This window comes from Fukomys damarensis, unplaced genomic scaffold (genome assembly GCF_012274545.1).
Source record: "Fukomys damarensis isolate Sample0158 unplaced genomic scaffold, DMR_v1.0_HiC HiC_scaffold_25, whole genome shotgun sequence".
Classification (NCBI taxonomy): Eukaryota; Metazoa; Chordata; class Mammalia; order Rodentia; family Bathyergidae; genus Fukomys; species Fukomys damarensis.
The window spans coordinates 23,871,072-23,893,150 of NW_022900937.1; the positions used below are offsets into that span (position 1 = coordinate 23,871,072).

Below are 22,079 nucleotides of genomic sequence, written 5' to 3' on the forward strand. Positions count from 1 at the left end.
AGTGCCCGGAGACTCCGCCCCAGGACCTACTGCAGCCCCCGCCCTCGCCCCGCCTCCACCCCCCACCACTAGAAAGGCCAGTTTGTGACCCTAGCGCTCACAGAGGGTGGCAGACGTGGTCACCCAGAACTCCTGCTCCGGTTGGCTGGGGTCGACCACGTGCCAAGCGGCACGGCCGGGGATCCAGGGGAGCAAGTGCGGGTGGTAGGCCCTCAATACCAGGCTCTCTGAAAGTAAAGTATGAGACAAGAAAATGCTTCTGGAAGAGGCCCTTTGCCTCCCTCTTGTCACCGGTCTGAAGGGGTTCATGCCCTTGTTGAAACTTGACCTCCTCACTGACCAGCCAGGGGGCATCTCGGTTGTCTTCCTCACCTATCCTAGGAGTCCCTGGGCATCCATCTGACTGCACTCCCTGTCCTCCATCCACCAGACATCAGGACCACGGCTGAAAATGTCACTTTTATTTAAGCAAAAGGGGGTGTGTGTCATAGCATATACATTTGTACATGAAGGGAAAAAAATACGAGCACGCAATTTACAAACCCCTGGTGGCTGTCATTTTCACTTGGTAGCATCAGGCCTGAGTTGAAGCAGACTGGCCAGCATGGTGAGGTGTCCCACAGCCCACCTCCACCCATAAAGTTTGGGAAGGTGGACTCCAGGCATGCCATCATAATCACACACCTGTTAAAGAACTGCCAGGGCAGGTGGGTGTCTTAGACTCTGCTCCAGGTGAGGGAGGACCTGGAGAGTAATCTGGAACCTTTGGAAGGAAGCTTCTGTGCCCCCAGTGTCACAAGCTGGATATTGCTGAAGGGCCACGGGAGACAGGGGCAGGAGTACAGCTAAGACAATGGTAGCTGTCCCTCAGGTAAGGAAGTGGAAATAAACAGGCCAAGCAAAACACACAGCCAGTCCCTCCTCCTAGCCACTGGGCAACTGGGATCAGTGTCTTCTATCCCTAAATCCCAGCCACTGGACATTCAGAAAGTCAGAAGGGGGCTGAGGATTTAGCTCAATGGTTCTGCTCCCTGCCTCACAAGTCCAAGGACTGGAGTTCAATCCCTGGTACCAAAAGAAAAAGAAAAACAAGGCTGAGCAAGGGCCCCAGAGGGCACAGGTTCTACCAACACCAAGAGGGTGCCCAGGGCCTTGAGGGCCATGAACCTACTTGTGAGGAACATGACACTGGGATGGCCAGGCCAGAGGAGCCCAGAGACCACCCTAGAGCAATTTGGGGATCAGAGCTACCCACCCTCCCATTCCAACTGCAGCTCACCAAAAGGGGGCCCTTGGAAAGCTTAGCCCAGTTTTGGCAGAAGAGTGGGACCATGAAGGCCACAGGCTTGGTGCGGTCCTGGGATGTGCACAGGAACTCCAGCTGTGGTGGGCCCAGGCTAGACCATGTTTCCATGCCTGCATGCATTCGATGGTGGGTGTGCGCGCGCGCATGCATGTATGTATGAGGAAGGCAGCTTCTGGCTCACTGCTTCCAGCGATAAAAGGATCCTACCAAACCACCACCAGACAACGAAAGACAGCTTTGTTATTTTTCTTTTGTCATGTGTAAAAAAAGTCCCTGTCCCTCCCTCCCCTTCCCTCGGTGGAAGGGACAGCTGGTCGCTGTGGAAGGAGGAAGAGCCACGACAGGACCCGTCAGGTCTGTGCTGGGCATCCCCACTGCATAAGGCACCACAGAAAGTGCAGCTCAAGGCAGGTGCAGAACAGGCTGGACAGAGGCCGGAGCCAGGCTAATTTCCCTGGAAGGCTCCCTGGGCAGCAGAGGAGGCAGCACTGCGGAAGGTCCTGCTGCTGAAGATACCCTGGGAAAACTCTTCCTGGGCCTGCTGGAAGCTGGCTCCTGTCCGGCGGTAGAAAGAGTGCACCTGGGGAAAGAGATGGATAAGGAGCACTAGAATCTGGCCACCCAGGTCACACCCCCAGGGGACCCCCAGGAACTGACCCCACATGTCCACCCAGCCTTGGACAAAGGCACAGGGCCTCTGGAGCAGGGAGGCCAGGCAGAATTGAGGCCCAATTCTACTCACCCGCTGCAAGAGGAACAGTGACAGCCCAGCACAGAGGGAGAAAAAGCCAGCTACCACCATCATGATGATCGACACGGCCAAGGACTCATGCTTGATTGTAGACAGGGCTGCGATCCAACCACTACAAAGGGAAGGGGTGGCCAGAGGGCACCAAGTGGGAGTAAGCCCCAGAGTCCTTGTGAGGGCTCTTCTCCCAGGGTCAGCTGTGTCCTGTCCTCCACCTGGGCATCACCCTGAAGCACAAGTCCCCAGTGTCCCTCTCTGTCAAATGGAACAGCCTCATGCTTCCTGGCAATGGAGACAGTTCAATGTAACAGAACCAAGAGTCCAGGAATCAACCCATATACCTAGCAGCAATTTATCCTTTTTTTTTGGTAACAAGAATTGAACTCAGGACCTTGTGCTTGCCAGGCAGGTGTGGGTGCTGCTGAACTACATCCCAGCCTGCAGTTTATTCTTGATAAGGTTGCTGAAACCAAAGGAGAAAGAAGTGTCTCTTCAACAAATTTTAGTACAATAGATCCTCACTACCCTATATATAAAAATTAATTCAGGGCTGGGGATTTAACTCAGTGGCACCGTACCTGCCTTGAAAGCACAAGGTCCAGAGTTCGATCCCCAGTGCCAAAAAAAAGAAAAAAAAAATAATTCAAACTTTGCCAAAGATCTAAACATGAGTGTAGTGGGAGGCTGAGGCAGGAGGATCTCCATAAGAGTAAGACCCTATCTCAAAAGAAACAAACAAACCATAACAGGTTTAGAAAAAAACAAGATATGGATCCTCACAACCTTGGATTTGGCAGTGGTTTCCTAGATGTGATATCAAAAGCACAAGAAACAAAAAAGAAAAAGACAGATAAACTAGATTTGATCAGGATTAAAACCCTAAACTAATCCTAAAAGCTTCTGGACTCTGGGCTGGGCTCAGTGGCAGAGCTCATGCTTAGCATGTGTAAAACCCTGGGTTCAATTAGCACCAGAAAATTAAAAAATAAAAACTTCTATGCGTAAAAAGATAATATTCAAAGAATGAAGTTGAGTCTGATAGGGCACACCTGTAATTTTAGCAATCTGGCAGGCTGAGGCAAGAGGATCTCAAATTTGAGCCCAGCCTAGGTAACTTAATGACTTAGGGAGAATCTGTCTCAAAATAAAAAATAAAGGCTGGGTATGTAATTACACTTGTAATTATAGCACTTGGGAGACTGAGGCAGAAGGCAAATTTGAGCCCAGCCTAGACTACACAGTGAGTTCAAGGCCAGCCTGAATTACATAGCTAGACCTTGTCTCAAAAAACAACAGAGATCCTTTGTTGCTTTTGCTGTGTGGGCACCATGAACTATTTCTTCCTCTGGAAGGCCTAACTGCCACATCACCCTTTCTTGGAGCCAGCCAAATATGGACTGAAACCTCTACAAAGTGTAAGCCAAATAAAGAGTGGGGTTTTTGCTGTGACATTACCTGGCCATGTGGCTCAAGAGCCTTTATAACTGACTTGTGGGAAGGGATAGTTAGCAAAAGTTTGGACATGCTGGCTGTAGAACCAGAGCTGGAACACTTCAGGTTGTTCTGTATGGGAAATTCTTAGTGCTTAGAAGACCAGAAGGCTGGGGCCAGAGATTTTAGCTTGGTTCCACCATCTGCCTCGCAAGCACAATGTCTGGAGTTTGGTCCCCATTGAAGAAGAAGAAGAAGACCAGAAGGCTAGTAAAGACCAGGCTCAGGAAGTTTCTGCTGGGAAAAAGGACTGTATTGGCTGTTGGACTCCAGAAGATGTGTGTTATGGGTTGGCAGAAAATTTGTCTACATTTTACTCATGTCCAGAGACTTTGCCTGAGACTGAGATTAAGGGTGATGGACTAACTAATCTCACAGAAGAAATTTCAAGGCAGGCTAATGTTGAGGCCGTGGCATGGCTGCTGTTGGGGGCTTTTAGCTGGATCTATGTTGAGAATCAAGAGAAAAAGCCCAGCAGAATGATTTAAAATGTTTTGAGTTTGGCAAGAAAGGAAGCTCCAGTAAAGCTGTGGACTGCAAAGATATAGCGAGGAGATGATGACTGCTGAGAAGGGACAGGAGAATGGAAAATATGGCCTGAAGACATCACAAGTAACAGCAGGACTCCAGCCTTTGCAGCCTCAAAATTGCAAAAATGAGGTACTTTGCTTTCAGAAGAGATCCCCAGAGCACCATGTTCCAAAATGGCAGCAGCCTAGGGAAGTGGTTCCAAAATGGCAGCTTAGGGAAGTTGTTCCTTGGGATCTGGTCCATTGGTACTGGACTCTTAGAGCTAAGAGACAAGGAAGCCTAGCTTCAGCTACAGCTGGCAGCAAACCATGGCATCATCCATGTGGTGCTGGTTTTAGGAACATGCAGAATGCAAAAGTTGTGGGGTTAGGAAGGATTCCACGCAGATTTCAGAAGGCAGCCTGGGAGGCCAGGCAGTGCCCCTGAGAGGGCAGTGTGCGAAGCTATGAGTGTGAAGCCAAACATGCAGTACAGACCTCAAAGGTTGGAGAAACCAGAAGCATAGATCTTCTGAGGAAAACTGCAGGGAGGGAGCAGAGCCGGTGCAAGAAGGAAGCCATGGGAGCTACAACCACCAGAAATGCCACAGGGGTGGAGCTACTCAAGCCCTTTGGAGTTTATAACTTGCCACAGATTGCTGGGAAGGCTGGAAGTGGAACTGTGCTGTTTAATGTTTGCCCTGCTGGGTTTTGGACTTGCATTATTCCCATTTCTTTGTATCTTCCTGTCTGTAACTTTGGAATGATAATGCCTATCTTGTGCCATTTAATGTTGGAAATGTTTGACTTTCATTTGTACAGAGGCTTGCAGCTAAGAGTTTGCCAGTTTGCCTTAAATCTCAGTCATTGAACTTGGACTTTTCAGCAATGATGAAACTGTTAGCACTTAGGCAACTCTTAGAGATGGACTAAATGCCTTTTGAGTAAAGGAATGTACATGAATGTTTGAGGGGCCGGGTCGGAATGTTATGGCTTGTGTGTAGATGTTCCCCCAAAGCCTCATGCAAATGAGGTAAGGCTATTTTGGAAGTGGCTGAATCTAGATATTGATTCAAGGTGGGGCTAAGCCTGAGGGCACTAGGACCCACCCAAAGTAGTCTAAATAAAATAAAAGGGGCAGAAAAAATGCTCTTAAAGTCCCTTGTTGCTTTTGCTACCACTTGGGCACCATGAACTGTTTCTCCACTGGAAGGCCTGTCTGCCACGCCACCCTTCCTTGGATGGAGCTAGCCAAATATTGACTGAAACCGCTACAAACTGTAAGCCAAATAAACCCTTTAAAACAAACAAACAAAAAAAACAAATATAAATGAACAAAAATAACTAAATAAGTAAATAAAGGGATGGGGACCTGGCTCGGTGCAAAGGTGCTGGATTAAATCCCAGTAGTGGAAAAAAATTGAAAAGGTGGAGTAGGGGGCTTTATGACATAATGATTGGAATCTAATATCTAAAATATGTAAAGAACAGGTACAAGCTGGGGATTTAGCTCAGCAGTTTGGTGGCCCCCCTTGCAAGCTCAAGGACCTGAGTTCAATCCCTGGTACGAAAAAAACAAAACAAAACAAAACAAAAGAACAGGTACAAAAAGAGAAAAAACCCTCACATATTCAACATTAAAAAGACAACTCAAGGGGCCGGGGGTTTAGCTCAGTGGTTCTGCTGCCTGCATTGCAAGTGCAAGGACCTGAGTTCAATCCCCGGTACCCCCCCAAAAATAAGACAACTCAATAAATTAGCAAAAGGCCTGGAACTGACAGATTTGTTTTGTTTTGAGACAAGGCCTAACTATGAAACTCAGACTGGCCTTGAACTCACTATATATGCCAGGCTGGCCTAGAACTGGTGTCAATTCTTCTGTCTCAGATTTCCAAACGATTACAAGCATCCGCCACCATGACCAGTGTGGAACAGACACTTCTCCAAAGAAAACATAAATGGCCAACAAGCACATAAAGGGAGCTCAACATCATCAGTCATTCAGGAAATGCAAATCAAACCTATAATAAAATACTGTGCATCTCTAGGGTGAGGATAATCATTTTTATTTATTTATGTATTTATTTGCTATTGTTTGGTTGTTTTGGGTTTTTTTTTTTTTTTGGTACTGGGGATCAAACTTAGGACCTTGTACTTTTGAGGCAGGTGGCGGCACCACTGAGCTAAATCCCCAGCCCTTAACTTATGTATTTAGAGACAGGGTCTCACTGTATAGTCCAGGCTGGCCTCAAACTGGCAGCAAGCTTCCTGCCTCAGCCTCCTGAGTGCTGGGATTACAGGCATGTGCCAACACACCCATGATAATAATCTTTCTAATAATAACCTTTCAAAACCCTCAAGCACATGAAGAAATGAACCCTCATGTACCCACTCAGTGGGAGTGCAAAATGGGTCAGCCACTCAGAAGAAGTTTAGATAGCCAGGTATGGTGGCACACACCTGTAGTTCCAGCACTCAGAAGGCTGAGGCAGGAGGATCGCCATGAGTTTGAGACCAGCCTGGGCTACATAGTGAGCTCAAGGATAGCCTGAACTACAGAATAAGACCCTGTCTCCAAAAAAAAAAAAAAAAAAAGGCAGGATTTAGCTCAGTGGTTCTGCCACTTGCTTTGCAAGCACAAGGACCTGAGTTCGATCCCTGGTACAAAAAAAAAAAAATGAAGCATAATAATAATGAATAATAAGAATAATGTGTAAATGAAACCTTTGTCAAAAAGAAGCAAAGGCATAAGCATGGATGCTGCTCAGCAAGTTCCACTCAGAATTCCCATGAAACACAGCGATGCCACTCCTGGGAAGGTCCCAAAGGAAGTGAAAAGAGGTACACAGAAACCTGAGGGCGGGGCTGTAGCTCAGTGGTAGAGTGGGTGACCCCCTTGGGTTTGATCCCCAGTATCACTCACTCACACACACACACATGCACGATCATCTTCCAACAGAAACTAGGATACAAATGTTCACAGCAGCCATGCTTAGGATAGCACAATGGAGGAAAGAACCCAGTGGTAGCAGGCTGTAATCCCTGAACTTGGGAGGCTGAGGCAGGATTGCTGTGAGTTCGAGGCCAGCCTGAACTACACAGAGAGACCTTGTCTCAAAAAACAAAAACAAGTTATTCTCCCTACTAAAAAAGACAACATGAGTGGGTGCAGGGGGCTGAGCCTTGAAGCTGATCTGGGTGAACCAAGGCAGGGCACTGAGGGCCAGGGCCCAGGTGACTCCCAGTTGGGTGAGAAGAGAGCATTTGTCACAGCCTTCCTAGCAGAACCTCTGTGGGGGTGAGAGGAGAAACAGCTATGGAGTTGAACAGGCCCTGGGGGTGGCAGGTGGTGGGAGGGCAGCATGCATGGCTTGGAGGCAGGAATTGGCCCTCTCCTCACACTCTGGACAAGATGGTTCCAGAAAGGAGGGGACCAAAATAGTGTCATCCCTCCAGGCTCAGGCTCTCAGCCAGGGTCCAGCCTGAGCTACTCCCTGAGCACTGGTGGAAAGGAAAACATCAGTCAGCAGCTTTTCTTTCAGAGACTAATTCTGGGCAGCAGGCTGAGGCAGCCAGGAAATTCGAGCCAGCCGAGTGCACAAGGAAGACAGTAAGAAACCATTCCCCAGGAGGCTGGGACAGCCTCTTGCAAGAATGCTGCAGGCCTAAACCTAACCCTAACCCTAACATAGACCAGTGCAGGATGAAGTCCTGAAGATGTGAGCCAGGCTCATCCTCATACCCTGGTGAGTGGAGGGCAAAGGATCACAGAAGTGGCGAACTACAAAGAACTACAAAGGAGCTGGGCATGGTAGCTCGACACTTGCTGTTCCAGCTACTTGGGAGGCTGAGGCAGGACAGGATCACTTGAGCCCGTGAGTTTGAGACCAGCTTGGGCAACACAGTGAGATCTCACTTCACTATGGAAAGTGGCCCAAGGCAGATCCAGCTGGGCTCACGCACCCCTCCAGGGCAAAAGTGCAGCATAGAGGGCTGAAGCCTCCAAAAGCAACAATTCCCAGAGCCGGGGATTTAGCTCAGTGGTGCCACCGCCTGCCTCACAAGCTCAAGGTCCCAAATTCAATCCCAGGTACCAAAAAAACCAAAAAAATGTTTATGCAAAAGCAACAATTCCCTGTGACACCACAGGTCTCACCTGGTCCCCAGGTTTGGCAAGCCAATCAGCTGGATGAAGTAGACCCCTATTTGACAGAAAAATACAAAGAAGAACACGAAGAAGCTGAAAGAGTTGTCAGACCTGTGGAGAGAGGAAGAAATAAGTCACGAGAGGGCTTGGCCATGTCAATCCTGAGTGTGGTCTCTCTCCTTCCTAGGAGCCAGGATGCAGGAGGGACAAGTACACAGGGACCAGGGACAGCCACAACATCAAGGACACAGACACACAATACTGACACAGGAACACCCACCACCTTAATCAAAGGGTTGCTTTCACTGCCACCCAATTTAAGGGCTGCAGACTTGACCTCTTTCACAAAGAGCTGATAAAACTGTTCTCTCAGGGCCAGGTGAGGTGGTGCACATCTGTAATCCAAGCATTGAGGAGACAGAAACAGGAGGATTGCCTCAAGTTTGAGGCCAGCCTGGGCTACATAGTAAGTTCAAGGCCATGCACCACCACACCAGTCCTAAAGGACATTAGGGAGAGCTTAACACTAATTCTCATGCTGTGTTTTCAGGTTAAAAAAAAAAAAAAAAAAAAAAACTCAGCCAAAGGCATAAATCTCTAATAATAAAACTGTAGGAGCTGGGCTTAGTGGCGCATACCTATAATCCCAGCACTCTGGGAGGCTGAGGCGGGTGGAGTTTGGGCCCAATCTGGGCAACTCAATGACTGAGGGAGAGCTTGTCTCAAAATTTTAAAATTATTTAAAATAAGAAGAGGCTGGGCATGGTGGCGCTATGGTAATCCCAGCACTCGGGAGGCAGGGACAGGAGAATTGCTGCAAGTTTGAAGCCAGCCTGAGCTATAGAGTGAGTTCAAAGGCAGTCTGAATGACATAATGAGACCTTGGCTCAAAAAAAAAAAGGCAGGTTGGAGATGCAGTTCAATATGAAGGCTCTGGGTTCAATCCACAGTACAACCCAAAATAAATAAATAAAACTGGCGTGGGGTTACCAGATAGCAACCTGTAAGGGCTGACCACCGCCATCTCTGTCCTGAGGACCAGACAACAGTGAGGGCTCAGTGCTGCTGAGGGTCTGTGGAAGGGTCCAGCCAGGACCCACGCCCTCTTCCAAGGACCGTCGGGGCTTCCAGCACCAACAGCATCAACTGTTTTTTTTTTTATTGTTATTAAATTTTATCTCATTCTCCCTCCCCTATGTATAAAAGCTTTTTTCCATTTTTTCCTTCTATTTTTTTCTTGTTCCTCCTTCCTTTCTCCCTCCCTCTTTCCTTGTTCTCTTTCCCATTTGAACATTTTCTTTCCATTTTCCATTTCCCAATATCTATTAAACATTTTAGCCCTTATTTTTCACTTCTGGTTTTCACGCCAGAGACACAATGCTGTATTTAAACATGTGTGTCCAATTTACTTCACTTAAAGAGTATGGCCTCAAGGTCTATCCACTTAGCTAACAATGTCTGAAGCTCATCCTTCTTTACAGCAGAGTAGTACTCCACTGTATATAAAAAAGGCATATCTGCTTTATTCACTCATCGATTGATGGGCATTTGAGCTTTTTCCAAGATTTACCTATTATAAATGATGCTGTTATAAACATGGGTGTGCATATATAATCCAAAAGCATCAATTGGAAGGCTCAATTCCAAACCCAGGATCTGGGAGGTACACAGCCAGGAGCCAAGGCTCTGGCACTCAGCAGGTGCCCAAGGTCCCTGGGGCGTAGGGAGCCCCCATCCGACCCTCTGCAGCATACTTGAAGCCTCTGCAGGCAGCCCAATTCTCCCCAGCCCTGCTCACCGGAAGGCCTTATAGATGGGTCGGTACCAGCAGAGGAAGGCACAGGGCGTGAAGATCACAAACCACAGGATTGAGAGCCCAAAGTCCACTCCCTTTGTAGTGTCACCCGTGAACCAGGCCAGGCATGCGAGCAGGTTCAGAAACAGAGTCACTGAGTGCACTGGGAGGGGAAGGGGAGGAGACAAAGCTGCATGAGCCCAGGTGGCCCAGGGCTCTGCCATGGGACAGACCACTCTGAGGGGCGGGATGAGCCTGCTCCCAAATTCTGGGTGTCTAGGTCCTCAAAACCAGGGACCAAACTACATTCCAAGGGGTGACAGGACATGCAGGTCTCTGAGGGTGGCATGGTGAGGTGCAGGCCCAGGTTCTACCCTCAGGGAATGAACAGTTCTTCCCTGGCCCCAATGGCCCGCAATGGCGCAATGACAGGAACAGCCTTCCTCCTCACTCCTAGATCCCAGGTGCCTGTGGGCAGGGAGCCTCCCCTAAGGCAGGTGCTCAATGTGGGGGGCTCTGCAGGGACTGGGGTGGCCACCCCATGCCAGCCCAAGCACAGGGATAGCTGGGATCTACAAAAGTCTCACCACAGGGAGGAGCACCCTAACCAAAGACAGAGCCTTGTGATGCCCCGCTGTACCCCCTGAAACCCCAGGGAGGGCAGGCACAAGACTCACACATCCAAAGATAGTAGAGCATCTTGCAGATGCGCTGGTAGTCGGCAGGGATCTCAGTGGAGAAATCCTGATAGAAGCAAGGCTTGACCGGGCACCATGTGGGCAGGGGTGGCCAGTTGTTCTCTCTCACTGTGTGGGTAGAATAAAGAGACAATGGAGGGGAGGAGGGGGTGAAGGGAGGGCAGGGACAAGGGGAAAAAATGAGAACCAAGACCTGTTATGTAAAGGTACAACATCCTAGTAATGAATGTAACTGTACTGTATACCTCAGATGTACCAATAAACTCAACAAAAAAAAAAAAGAGAGAGAGAGAGAGAGAGAGACAGACAATGGGGCAAGGAGCCAGCCTCAGGAGCAGCATCAAAACCAGGGATCACGGTGCACATCTGCCATCCCAGCGTAAGGGAGTCCAAGGCAGGAGGATCGCTGTGAGTTTGAGGTCAGCCTGGGCTACATACTGATTTTCTTTCCTTTTTTTTTTTAAGGTACTGGGAATCAAACTCGGAACCTTGTGCTTGCCAGTCAGACATGGCACCACTGAGCTATGTTCCCGGCCTTACATAGTGATTTCAAGGCCAGACTGGACAGTATAGCAAGACTCTGTAGCAAAAAAAAAAAAAAAAAAGCAGCAGCAGAATGGCTCAGTTTATGGGCAAACTAGCAGTTCTAGCAAGTGAAGCTGAGGTAGCCATGGGACATGGCGTTGAATGGAAGAGGTAAATAGGACTCAAAGAGACACCCACAGACACCACAGATACTCCAAGATGATGGAGCCCAGAAGCACCTGGAAATACAAAGCCAAACGGCCCAAGGGATTATTTTTATAAGCAACCAGTTGATAGGCAGGACAACCAGGACTGTCACCATGAGCAAGAAACTGTGGGGACTAGAACCCTCACCTTATCAAAGAATCAAAGAACTTCAGCGATAGGAAGAGAGAAGAAGTGTTCTACTGTACCACCATCAGGGTCACACTGCAAGTCTCCTCAGGCCCAGCGCCTTCTAGAGGATCCGGAGCTCTACCAAGCACTATAGCCAGAGTGGGAGGAAGCAGCCCAGGGCCAGCACTGAGGCCCTCTGTGCCTGTGAGGGACGTACCACTGGGCCAAGGTTGGCAGGGCCCTGAAGCCACCCTTACCATGCAAGCTGGCTGCTGTGCTCTGTAACTCCCGCTCCTTGCGCTCCAGCTCTGCAGCTTTCCTGTCCAGTTCCTCCTGCTGCCGGAGCAGGCCTGCTTGGGCTGCAGCTGCCACAGCCTGGCGGGACAAGCGGGGGATAGCCAGACACAGAGCAGAAGGATGGTATCAGTCAATCTTGCAGGCAGCCAAGTTGTGGGGGGAGCCAGCAGGGAGGCTGCACAGAGTCTTGGGCACCAGGGGCCACTCCAGAGGGGATAAGGGGCCCTGTCTCCTCTGCTCCCCATGACACCACTGACCCTTGACCATCACCAGGGCTGTCCTCTGCCCCCTGCCTAAGCTGAGACCGGAGAACCAGCCTGCATGCTCCATGTGTCCAGGATGAGTTAGTGACTTTTGCAGTTATAGCCAAGGAGAAAGACCTCACAGCACACTAAGCCAGGGTCAGAACCCCCAGCTGATCCCCCTGGGAAAAGCCAGGAGGTGTGTGTAAGGCAGGGACAGTGTGTAAAGTGGGGACAGGAACAGCTGCAGAGGGCAGGGCCCTGGTACCTGTATTTCAGCATCCACTGCCCCTACTCTGCTCCTAGGCTTCCTGAACCACACCTGGCCACCCCCAAGCACCATCCAAGGTGTGATCCTGCTCTTCCTAGGTTTCGTACAGAATCCACACTTTCTCTCCTCTACAGGCAGGGAGGGCCTCTGAGTGAAGCAGCTCAGGGACTCTTATGTTATGCTGAGTAGAACTGGGCCCAATGCCCTGCTCCAGCTGCCACTGCCATTTGGGCCAGGTTCCTAGTCTTCTGGGAATAAACAGCATCTGGTCAAATCCTAGGATGACAAAGTAGGCACATGTGTGACACCCGGCCCCCAAAGGAGCTCTCCAAAGAGCTAAGGCTGCTTTTGGAGGCGAACTGTGGCAGAAGCAGGAAGTGACTGCACAGTAGTACATAGAGAGGGTCTTGGCCTTCTGAGGAGCAGACCACCCCCAGCTCCTCACAGTCACCCTGCCTGGAAGGCTCGCCTGTCCTCCATGGTACCAGGGCCCCGCTCTTCTACACTGGGCCTACCTGGGGGAGCGTTCGCAAGCAGCTGTCTCTGAGAACACTATCTCCTCCTAGCAGCATCTGCCTCTCTGTGCGTGTGCCCGCTGCCAGGAGCTGGGCTGGCAGGAACTTGCTGGCCTATCTAAGCGGGAGCTGCAACACACGACTCTGCTGGGGGCTCATGCGGGGCCACAGACAAGAGTTGGTATTTTGGGAAGGGACAAAGGAAAACAGGAAGGCAGGCAGGAATAAATGAGTCTAAAGAGATGGAGAGCCTGGAGCATGGCCCAGCAGTAGAGCATGTGCAAGGGCCGAGGCTCAATCCCCAGCACTGCAAAAACAAAGGCAGAGACAGAGACAGAAACAGAAACAGAGACATTCACACAGATTCTGAGCCCCAAGTAAGAAAGAATAAGCCAAAGGCCCCTGGAGGGGCACAACAGTCCAGACACTCTCTGAAGACACCAGGGTCTCCAGCCTAGTGAGTGGAGCTATTCTGGTGGTGGCAGTGGGGTAGGAGCTGCAGATAAAGCCATCTATGGGTTAGCAGAGCACTCCATCCAAATGCAGGCACCCAGCTCCACAGAAATGAAAAAGAGAGCGAGGAAGAGAGCAGAGGGATGGCCTTCTGCCCACCGTGCCTCAGGGCTCAGCTGGGGACCATGACTCCTGCAATGGACAGAGGCCCCCAGGGCTCCGAGTACCAGTACCTGGGGGCTTGGCTGCGTGGGCTCCACGGAGGGCTGGAGAACTGCTGGCTGTGAGGGCCCAGTCAGCTGAGTGGCGGGCACTGTTGTTGCTGCATTTGTCTGCGTGGAACAAATCATCACAGGAAGGTGTGAGGAGCTCCTCCCTGGGACCTGCACTGGCCTCCTCCGCAGCTTCCCAAAACAGGCCCTGGGCTCCGGGCAATGCGACTACTAACCCAGTCCCCTGGCCCGCCCCATGGGGTCCCTGGTACTCCAGCACAGCCTGCCCTCCTCAGGGAGGGGACCAGGTCCCAGACCCCAAGGGACGATTCAAGAGAGCCTCTGTGATGTGCCATCCACCACCCAGCCGTAGTTGGTATCCTTCTAAGGACCGCTGGACATCACCCAGAGGGCCCAGGCCCGGGGGCGCACAGCTCACTGACCTCGGAGAAGGGGTTGAACTCGGCTAGGCCACTCTGCGGAGGGTTGGTCAGCTGGGTCACAGAGGGGTCCTGCGAAGGTGGAAGAGGTGTGGGACACAGACAGCTGCAACCTCGTCACCCTTGTACAGTGGGCCAGAGGTCTGGAAGCTGTCACGGAGTGGTTCTGCCAGCACCCCAGAGTCAAGGGGCTCATAGTTTCATTCCCAAGGAGCAGAGGTTTTAGGCGAGTGGGGTGTATGGGGTGGCAAAGATAGAAACTACCTGTCACTTTATAACCTCTGTACCACTTTATTTATTATGCTATAGAAAGCATTTTTCCTCTTTTTTTTTTTTTGGTACGGGAATCAAACTCAGGGAATCACACTTGCCAGGCGGGTGCCGCACTGCTGAGCTACGTTCCGGGCTCTCTTTCTGATTTTTTAAAGAACAGTTTAAGGACTTGGAACAAAACATGCTGCTGGCTGCCAGTGTGATGGCACACTCGATGGAGCAGAGATGAAGGGCTCACAGGAAAAGCCAGAGAAATGTTTTGTTTTGGGGTTTTTTGAGGATTCTTTTTTTAAAAAATGCAAAAATGTCCTCAGTTTGCTTGGTTGCCTTTCCTTCTTCTTTCCTTACTTCCTACCTTCCTTCCTTCCTGCTCTCCCTCCCCACCCTTCGGTTCTTTCTGGCAGTACTGGGGCTGGAAACTAGATCTTCTGCATTGAGCTACATCCCCAGCCCTATTTTTAATTTTGAGACAGGGTCTCACTAACTTACCTAGGCTGGGCTTGAATTTAGGGTTCTCCTGCCTCAGCCTCCCAGACTTCTGGGATTACAAGTGTGCACCATACAGGCCCAGCTCTTGTCCCAAATTTTCAATCCTCTCTCTCCACAGTCCCTGCCTAGGACTACTCTAACCTCTTCTACAGTCTGTCTTCAGCCTGCTTCTCCCATCCCATCAGGTCTCTGGGAGGAGTAGCTATGAAGGAGGCCAGGCCGCCACCAGTCTTTCCCTCACTCCAAGTCCCTCACTATTCAGCAGGGCATGGTGACACACACCTGTAATCCCAGCATTCTAGAAGACCAAGGAAGGAGAATCACAAATTCCAGCTTAGCCTGGGCAACTTAAAATTTATTAACACAATGTCAGTGCTGCAAGGACAGGAGGGCAAGGTGTCCACTGTCACTGCTCCTGCTCAGTACAGTACTTGGAGCTTAGCCAGAGCCATGAGAAAGAATGAGAAGGAACACGTGTAAGGAAGGAAGAAGTCAAACTACCCTTCTTCACAGATGGTGTGATCTTTTACACAGAAGACCCCCCCAAAACTCCACCACAGGGCCAGGGGTTTAGCTCAGTGGTTCTGCCACTTGCTTTGCAAGTACAAGGTCCCCAGTTTGATCCCCAGTACCCCCTAAAAAATATGAAACTCCACCATAGACTCCTTGAACTAATTACCAAATTCAGCAAAGTAGCATAATACAAAATCAACACAGAAATCACCAGGGTTCCTGTACACCAACAATGAACCCACCAAGTAAGAAATGTGGAAAACAATAACATTCACTATCACTTCAAGAAACTTAAATACAGTACAATAAGTCCCCGACTTATAAACATTCACACTGCGAACCTTCACAGGTGTACTATATAAGATTCACTGTCAGATTGTAAACGAATCTGACTTATGAATGTTCTCCTGGAATGGAACTCGTTTGTAAGGCAGGGACTTACTTTACCTAGGAATTAACTTAATCAAGGAAGTTTCTGAAAGACCTCTACGATGGAAACTGTAGAACTCTGAAAAAAAGAGGTGGAAGAGGACATCAGAAAATGCAAAGACGTCCCATTACTGAATAGGCAAAACCAATGTTGTCAAAATGGCCATAATACCAAAAATGATACACAGATATAATGCAATTCCAATCAAAATACCAGCAGGATTATTTACAGAACAGGGGTCTTGACCACACAGCTAAACTCATTCCAAGTCTCTGGACAGGGAGCTTCCTCTGCAGCCCTCACCCCAGCCCCCCAGCCTGTCTGCTGAGGACCACTCCCTCCTGGCAGCTCCTGCAATTGGGATAAAGGGACAGGGTGGGATTCAGGGGACCACGTGAAGCTGGAGAACTGGTCCCAAGTCAGTTCACAGCTGACCAATGGCAGTTTCCTCCAAGAATCACCTGGCCTCCTGCAGGGAAGACTTGGAGCTCAGTAGCTGTCCCCTCTTGGACTTGGTGTCATCTTGCCAGGTGGAGAAAGTGAGCTGCAATTGTAGAAACCAGACCCACCTGCCAGGGGACTGGTGAATGGAGTCTGAGTCACTGCAGGACAAGGAACCCAGGGGCAGCTCTGGTGGCAGATTCAGGCACTGGCACCCAGATAACTGGCCAAGGTGCACACTTGCAGGTTGCTGGTGAGACATCATTTCTTTCACAGAAGCCAGGAAGGGGATTTTGAGGTTGGGGTGAAGATGAGGGGGTGACTGCCCTGTGCACATGGATGCCCCCTCATTTTCTTTGGTAAAGTCTTAAAGGCTTGTCCCTTGGCCCCACCAGGCCCACCCCAAATATGTCCAGTCCCACTCATGCTGGGGATCTCTGCAGCCAGATATCAGGTCTAGGCCATCCACTGGCCCCTGGGGACAAATACTACAGGCTGCAGGGCTTCTCTGTTCCCTAGGCGGCACTGGTTCACGCTAGGGGTCTGTAGTCCAGCGGCCAAGGGCTCAGAGGCACCCAGACTGAGAAGAGGAGCCCACCCACTCTATGAAATGTGAGGATATCCCATCTGAGGAAACTAGACTCTCCTGACAGAGGTAGGTGGGGGGAGGGTGTGAGGCACAGAGACAGGCGGAGATGACACTTGCTGGTCTCACCACATCTCAACAACATGACTGAAACTCCAGTCAACTGACCTGGTCACTGGGCCAAGCCATCAGAACCCAAGGTTCCACTGCCTTTCCCATCCTGGCTCTGAGAGATGCGAGCCTTCACCCTATGGAAGTCACTCTCCGGTGACTTCACTTCTCTCGCATACGTCTGCAGTGGACTCGTTCTGACCCACCCCGGAGCCTGTGTGTTCGGTGGCTTGGCAATGCAGATCAGCCATTCTGTCTGTCCCCAGGGATGAAAGATGGTGGCAGAGGAAGCAAGCCTAGTCCAGTGCCTAGCAAATGGGAAGGGCCTGACCATCATGGGGTGCTAGGAATGGACACCACTCAAGGAGGGCACTGGCCAGGGACTTCACAGAATTGTTCTCGGGGATGTCCTTGACAAAGACACACAGACAGGATCTCTCGAGCAAGGGCTACTTCTCAGGCCCTAGAGAGGACCAGCAGCTCACACGCAAGAAGCAGGCAGCACCAACCTCTGTCCTACTTACTGAGTATCACCTGGCTCGTAAGTGGGGTAAGGAGCTGTACATTACAAGGATGGTGAGGGCTAGGTTTCACCTACAAAGAAGTAACCTTAAACCCCTTGGCCATGCAGACTGCTGCATGCCCTTTACTGAACTTATAATGAGAGAAAAGCTTCTCAATTCACTTCTTTCTATTTTTGTTTTATTTTATTTTTGAGACAGGGTCTTGCTATATAGCCCAGGCTGGGCTTGAACCCTCTGTGATCTTCACTCCTCGGCCTTCCAAGGCCAGGGATTTAGCTCAGTGGTTCTGCCATCTGCCCTCAGCCTCCCAAGTGGTGGGATGACAGGTGTGTGCCCCCATACCTAGCAAATTTATTTCTTTTCATTCAGCAAATAGACTGTGAGTCAGGACACACTCCAGTCCAAGTATTTGAGAGTCCACACTCTGGAAGCTGATACAAGCAGACATACCCCATGAACATGCTGGTGACCACAGACCAGTGGTGGGGGAGGGAAGACACCAGGGGACTCTGAGGAAGGTGGGGTTCCCAGAGAAAGGGAGGAAGGCAGCCAGGGCCATGGAGCAGGGGAGCATTTCTGGACAGCTGAGAAGAAAGGCAAGCTGGTCCTGCAGTGCTGTTCACAGGGCCATGAAACATGCTTGCTTTAATCATTCTATAAATCTTCTAAGCATTTCCTAGGTCCCACGAGGCCTGGTCGTGGTGACTTTTCCCTTCTCTGGCATGCTCCTCCTGGGAGGTCGACTTCAGTGTCCAAATAAGCACATTAAACTTAGTATGGTGATACATGCCTATAATCCCAGTACTTAGGAGGCTGAGGCAGGAGAATTGCCGGGAGTTCAAGACCAGCTTGGGCTACATGGTAAGTTCAAGGGCAACCTGAGACAGGGTCTCAACAAAACAAAACAAAAGCATATTAAACAAATACCTCATGGACTAAAAAGCTTAGGTCCTTCTCTCTGCGGGACATGGACTCACCAATTCTTGAAACCTCAGTTTGCTTTGGAGATGAGGCTGAATATCATCAAGCAAGAACAGTTACCTTATCCAGACCCCCAAAGAGCCCAAAATGAGCTTGGAAATGACCTTGCAGCTCTCTGACCCAGAACCTAAGAATCATCTTTTTTTTTTTTTTTTTTTTTTTTTTTTGAGACAGGGTCTTGCTATGTAGCTCAGGCTAGGATTACAGGCATGTGCCACCACACCCAGCCAATAATCTTTTTTGTTTGCTTGTTTTCGGGTTTTTTTGTTGTTGTTGTTCTTGTTTGAGACAGGGTCTCACTATGTAGTTGTGACTGACCTGGAACTCACTATGTAGTCCAGGCTGGTCTCAGCTCACAGCGATCCTCCTGCCTCAGCCTCCCAAGTGCTGGGATTACAAGCATGCACCACCATACCTGGCCAGCTAATAATCATTTTAAGGAAACATGACAAAAACATGTAAAAAGCTGACCCTATAAAGATGCTCACTGTGCCAGGAGTTGGCATAGAAGAAAAAAAATCAGAAAAGTCCCCAAGTACAAATACAAGTACATTTTCGCACATACTTTCTTGAAGGCCTTAACAGCCGCTAGAAATCACAGCAGTGACATAAAAAGTAAGGATGACTTTTCTGTCTCTTAAATTTTCTATAAATGTAATTATGTTATTTTTACTTTGAGACACAAACTCATTTAAAAAGAGAGCCTGAGGCACTGGGGGTGTCAGCACTGGGGTGTTACAGACCACCCCAGGTCCACAGGTGATGGAGCACAGGATTCACCTGATCCCAGCACTGGGAGGGAGGCTGAGGCAGAAGGACTGAACCCAACCTGGGGCACATAATGAACTTAAGGTAAGAGTGGATTCTATCATGAGATCAGTCTCAATAAACAACAAAAGAGGAAAGTGAGAGAGCCTGAGAGCCTGCTGAAAAAGCAAAGTTCATGCTGAGGTCTCCCTCTCTGCCCCAGATAATGCATGGAACAATTCAGAAAATTACAGTTCAGTTCTACCGGGCCCAGCATTTGAGGTCCTCTGGGACCTGGTACCCCCTCCTATGGACACAGTCAAACCTAGCTACCTACCTAGCTACCTGCCTGTCCCTCTCTACACAAACCACTTTACACTAAGGACCAGGCTGGAGCCATCAAGAAAAAGCCTTGGTGCCCATGACCAGAGGCCAGGCTAAGTGGTGATGGTCCCAATGGGTGCTGTGCCAGGTGAGGGCAGAGGTGGCAAGGTCACTGGGGGGAGTCAGGGAAGGCCGTCCTGAGTGGGTATCTACACTGGATCTTGAGAGACAGAAGGGACTGAGCAAGCAAAGAGAAGGAAGTGAAGCCACGGATCTTTACAAAGAGCTGCAAGAATTCAGGGAACAGCAACAGGTCAGGGTGGCCATGGAGCAGCTATGTGGCAAGATAGGAGCCAAAACCAACCCAACAAGAGCATGTCAGGCTGCAGGAGGCTGGGACTGATCTGCAGGCAGTGAGGAACAAAGCTGTGCAGGCAGAGCACAGGAAGGATGCCAGGAGGAATGGCAGGGACCCAACCATCCACATGGGTGACGGCAGGACTGGACTAGGGGATGCAGCTGGGGATGGAGGAGAGGGAGGACAATGTCTCAGGCTCAGCAACTCTGGGTTGGTCAGTCAGGGAAAGGGGAGGGAAAGGAGGAGAGGTGCTGGCCTGGGTAAACAGAGCTACCATTATGGAGATAAACGATTCCAGGAGAGGAGAAACAGGTTTTCCAGGCTGGGTGTGGCCAGCTTGGAGGATCTGGGAGAACTTCAGACCCAGGCTGGAGAGACCTGTGGGATAGATCTGGCTGGATGGCTGCAAAGATCTAACTGAAGGTTAGAAATACTGGCTAAAAGAGCAAGAGAGGCCGGGCGTGGTGGCACACACCTGTAATCCCAGCATTCGGGAGGCTGAGGCAGGAGGATCACTGTGAGTTAGAGACCAGCCTGGGCTACATATACAGGTCAGTCTCAACTACATAGTGAGACTCTGTCTCAAAAAACCAAAAATAAATAAATAAATAAATAAATAAATAAATAAATAAATAAATAAATAAATAAAAGTGCAAGAGAGGCTGAGCACTAGTGATCTAGATCTAGGATCAGGTAAGCACACACTACTCTGAAGCCAGAGAGTGAAACATAGGGTGAGAAGAAGGTCAGGGACAGAACCTGGGGACTCCTAAATGGATGGGACTAAAAGTGACAGTAGGCTGACATGGGTGAAGATTATGAAAACAGGACTTCAAGAGAGGCTTCCCAGACAAGCATGTGTGACCAGCAGTGGACCACCCCAGGCCCACAGGTGATGGAGCACAGGATTCACCTGAATACCATGCCCAGCTTTTGAGAAACATTCTTTGCTTTCCTTAAACCTACATAGTTCTGACCAGCACTGACCACATGCCTATTTTACCTAGCTCTCCCGCCCTGGCCCACAGGGTGGCAGGGTCTTGCCGATGCGGACTAACACACACCTTCCAAGGCAAACACCCTTTCCTGTCCCACTGGCCAAGTTCTAACACCCAGCCCAGCCTCCTGTGCCAACCACACAATCAGGAACAGCCTCACTGGGGCAGCTGTGTGGAGATAGTATTAAGCTCCAACAGCCTCAGGATTTTCAAATTTCTTAAGACAATGCTCTGTGCCACAGAGAGGTTCTCCCAGGTCCACTGGCAGTTCTGAGAATTCCCGAAGTGACAGGCTGCAGCAGCTCAGCTCTGGGAAGTGACAAAGCCCTCAGTGTCTGTAGAGGGTGGGGGGAAACAAAGTCACCTAACTTCGTTCACACCCATTTCACCACCACTTTCTCCTCCCACAGGAAAGAAGTGTTCCAGTCCTTGGGAAGGAGCCACAGTGCTGAGATTATCTCTTAACACATGAAAGTGAGAACACGTGACTCGGCAAGTCTGCAAGTGAGAGTCCCCTCTCTTCAGCATCACCACCTTTGCCAGCCCCCCACCCATCAGTGCCTAGTCTGGGGAAATCTGACAGAGGAGCCTTGGAGGAAGGCAGCCCTGGCATTTGGCGGGGTAGTGTGACTTTTAGTGGCCTGCTGAGAAAAGAAGTAGACTGAACAATGCCTCCCAGTAGCTCTCCAGCTTTTTTTTTTCCTCATTCTGTTTATTGGTACTTTTTAGCTATACAGTACAGTTATATTCATCTCTGGGATCTTGTACCTTTACGCGATGTATTTTGGTTCTTATTTCTTCCCGGCTCTCCAGCTCTTTATCACTTGACTTAGTGAGAAACTTTTGGAGACAGACACCCTGAAATCCTGTCGAAGTAGGGCCCAGGTACCCAGAGAAGGCGGAGTAGGAGCACCTAACTGACAGGGGAATTGAAGTTGGGAAACGGGTGCTTGGCTTACAGTTTCCTGCTTCCTGCTGGAAGTTTGGTAAGCCTCAGCCACACTCTTGTGACTTAACTTTCCTCTCAGCTCCTCCTTTGCAGGAAGTTTTTAATCCCAACTGCAACTGAACATGAAAAATGGTCAGAAAAGCCTGTGCCCACACTGTGGGGTAGAGGCAGAAGCAAGGGCCTGAGAAAGACTTTGGATGAGGAAGTCAAGGTACAGACTCTCTGGGGGTTTCCCTGGCTTTGCCAAGAGTGAATAGATACAGGGTTTTCATGGCTGAATAACTCTGAGAAATGCCAGGCAAATAAAGCTGAGCAGATGTCTTTATTGAAGGATTTCTCAGAGCCCTGACAAAATTAACACCTTGTTGAT

At 49.8% G+C, this 22,079-nt stretch overlaps 1 protein-coding gene across 1 annotated transcript in view; it reads right to left on the reverse strand.

Moving 5' to 3' along the window:
- Positions 1-420: 420 nt before the first annotated feature.
- Positions 421-22,079, reverse strand: part of Scamp2 (secretory carrier membrane protein 2) — a 25,417-nt gene continuing 3,758 nt past the window's right edge. Inside the window, exons 2-9 of the mRNA XM_010626535.3 lie at positions 13,989-14,057; positions 13,567-13,665; positions 11,813-11,930; positions 10,674-10,802; positions 10,000-10,159; positions 8,211-8,312; positions 2,049-2,169; positions 421-1,886 (exon numbers count right to left, since the gene is read on the reverse strand). Coding sequence (XP_010624837.1) covers positions 1,752-1,886; positions 2,049-2,169; positions 8,211-8,312; positions 10,000-10,159; positions 10,674-10,802; positions 11,813-11,930; positions 13,567-13,665; positions 13,989-14,057 — 933 coding nt within the window. The 3' untranslated portion in view covers positions 421-1,751. The remainder of the gene's footprint in view (positions 1,887-2,048; positions 2,170-8,210; positions 8,313-9,999; positions 10,160-10,673; positions 10,803-11,812; positions 11,931-13,566; positions 13,666-13,988; positions 14,058-22,079) is intronic.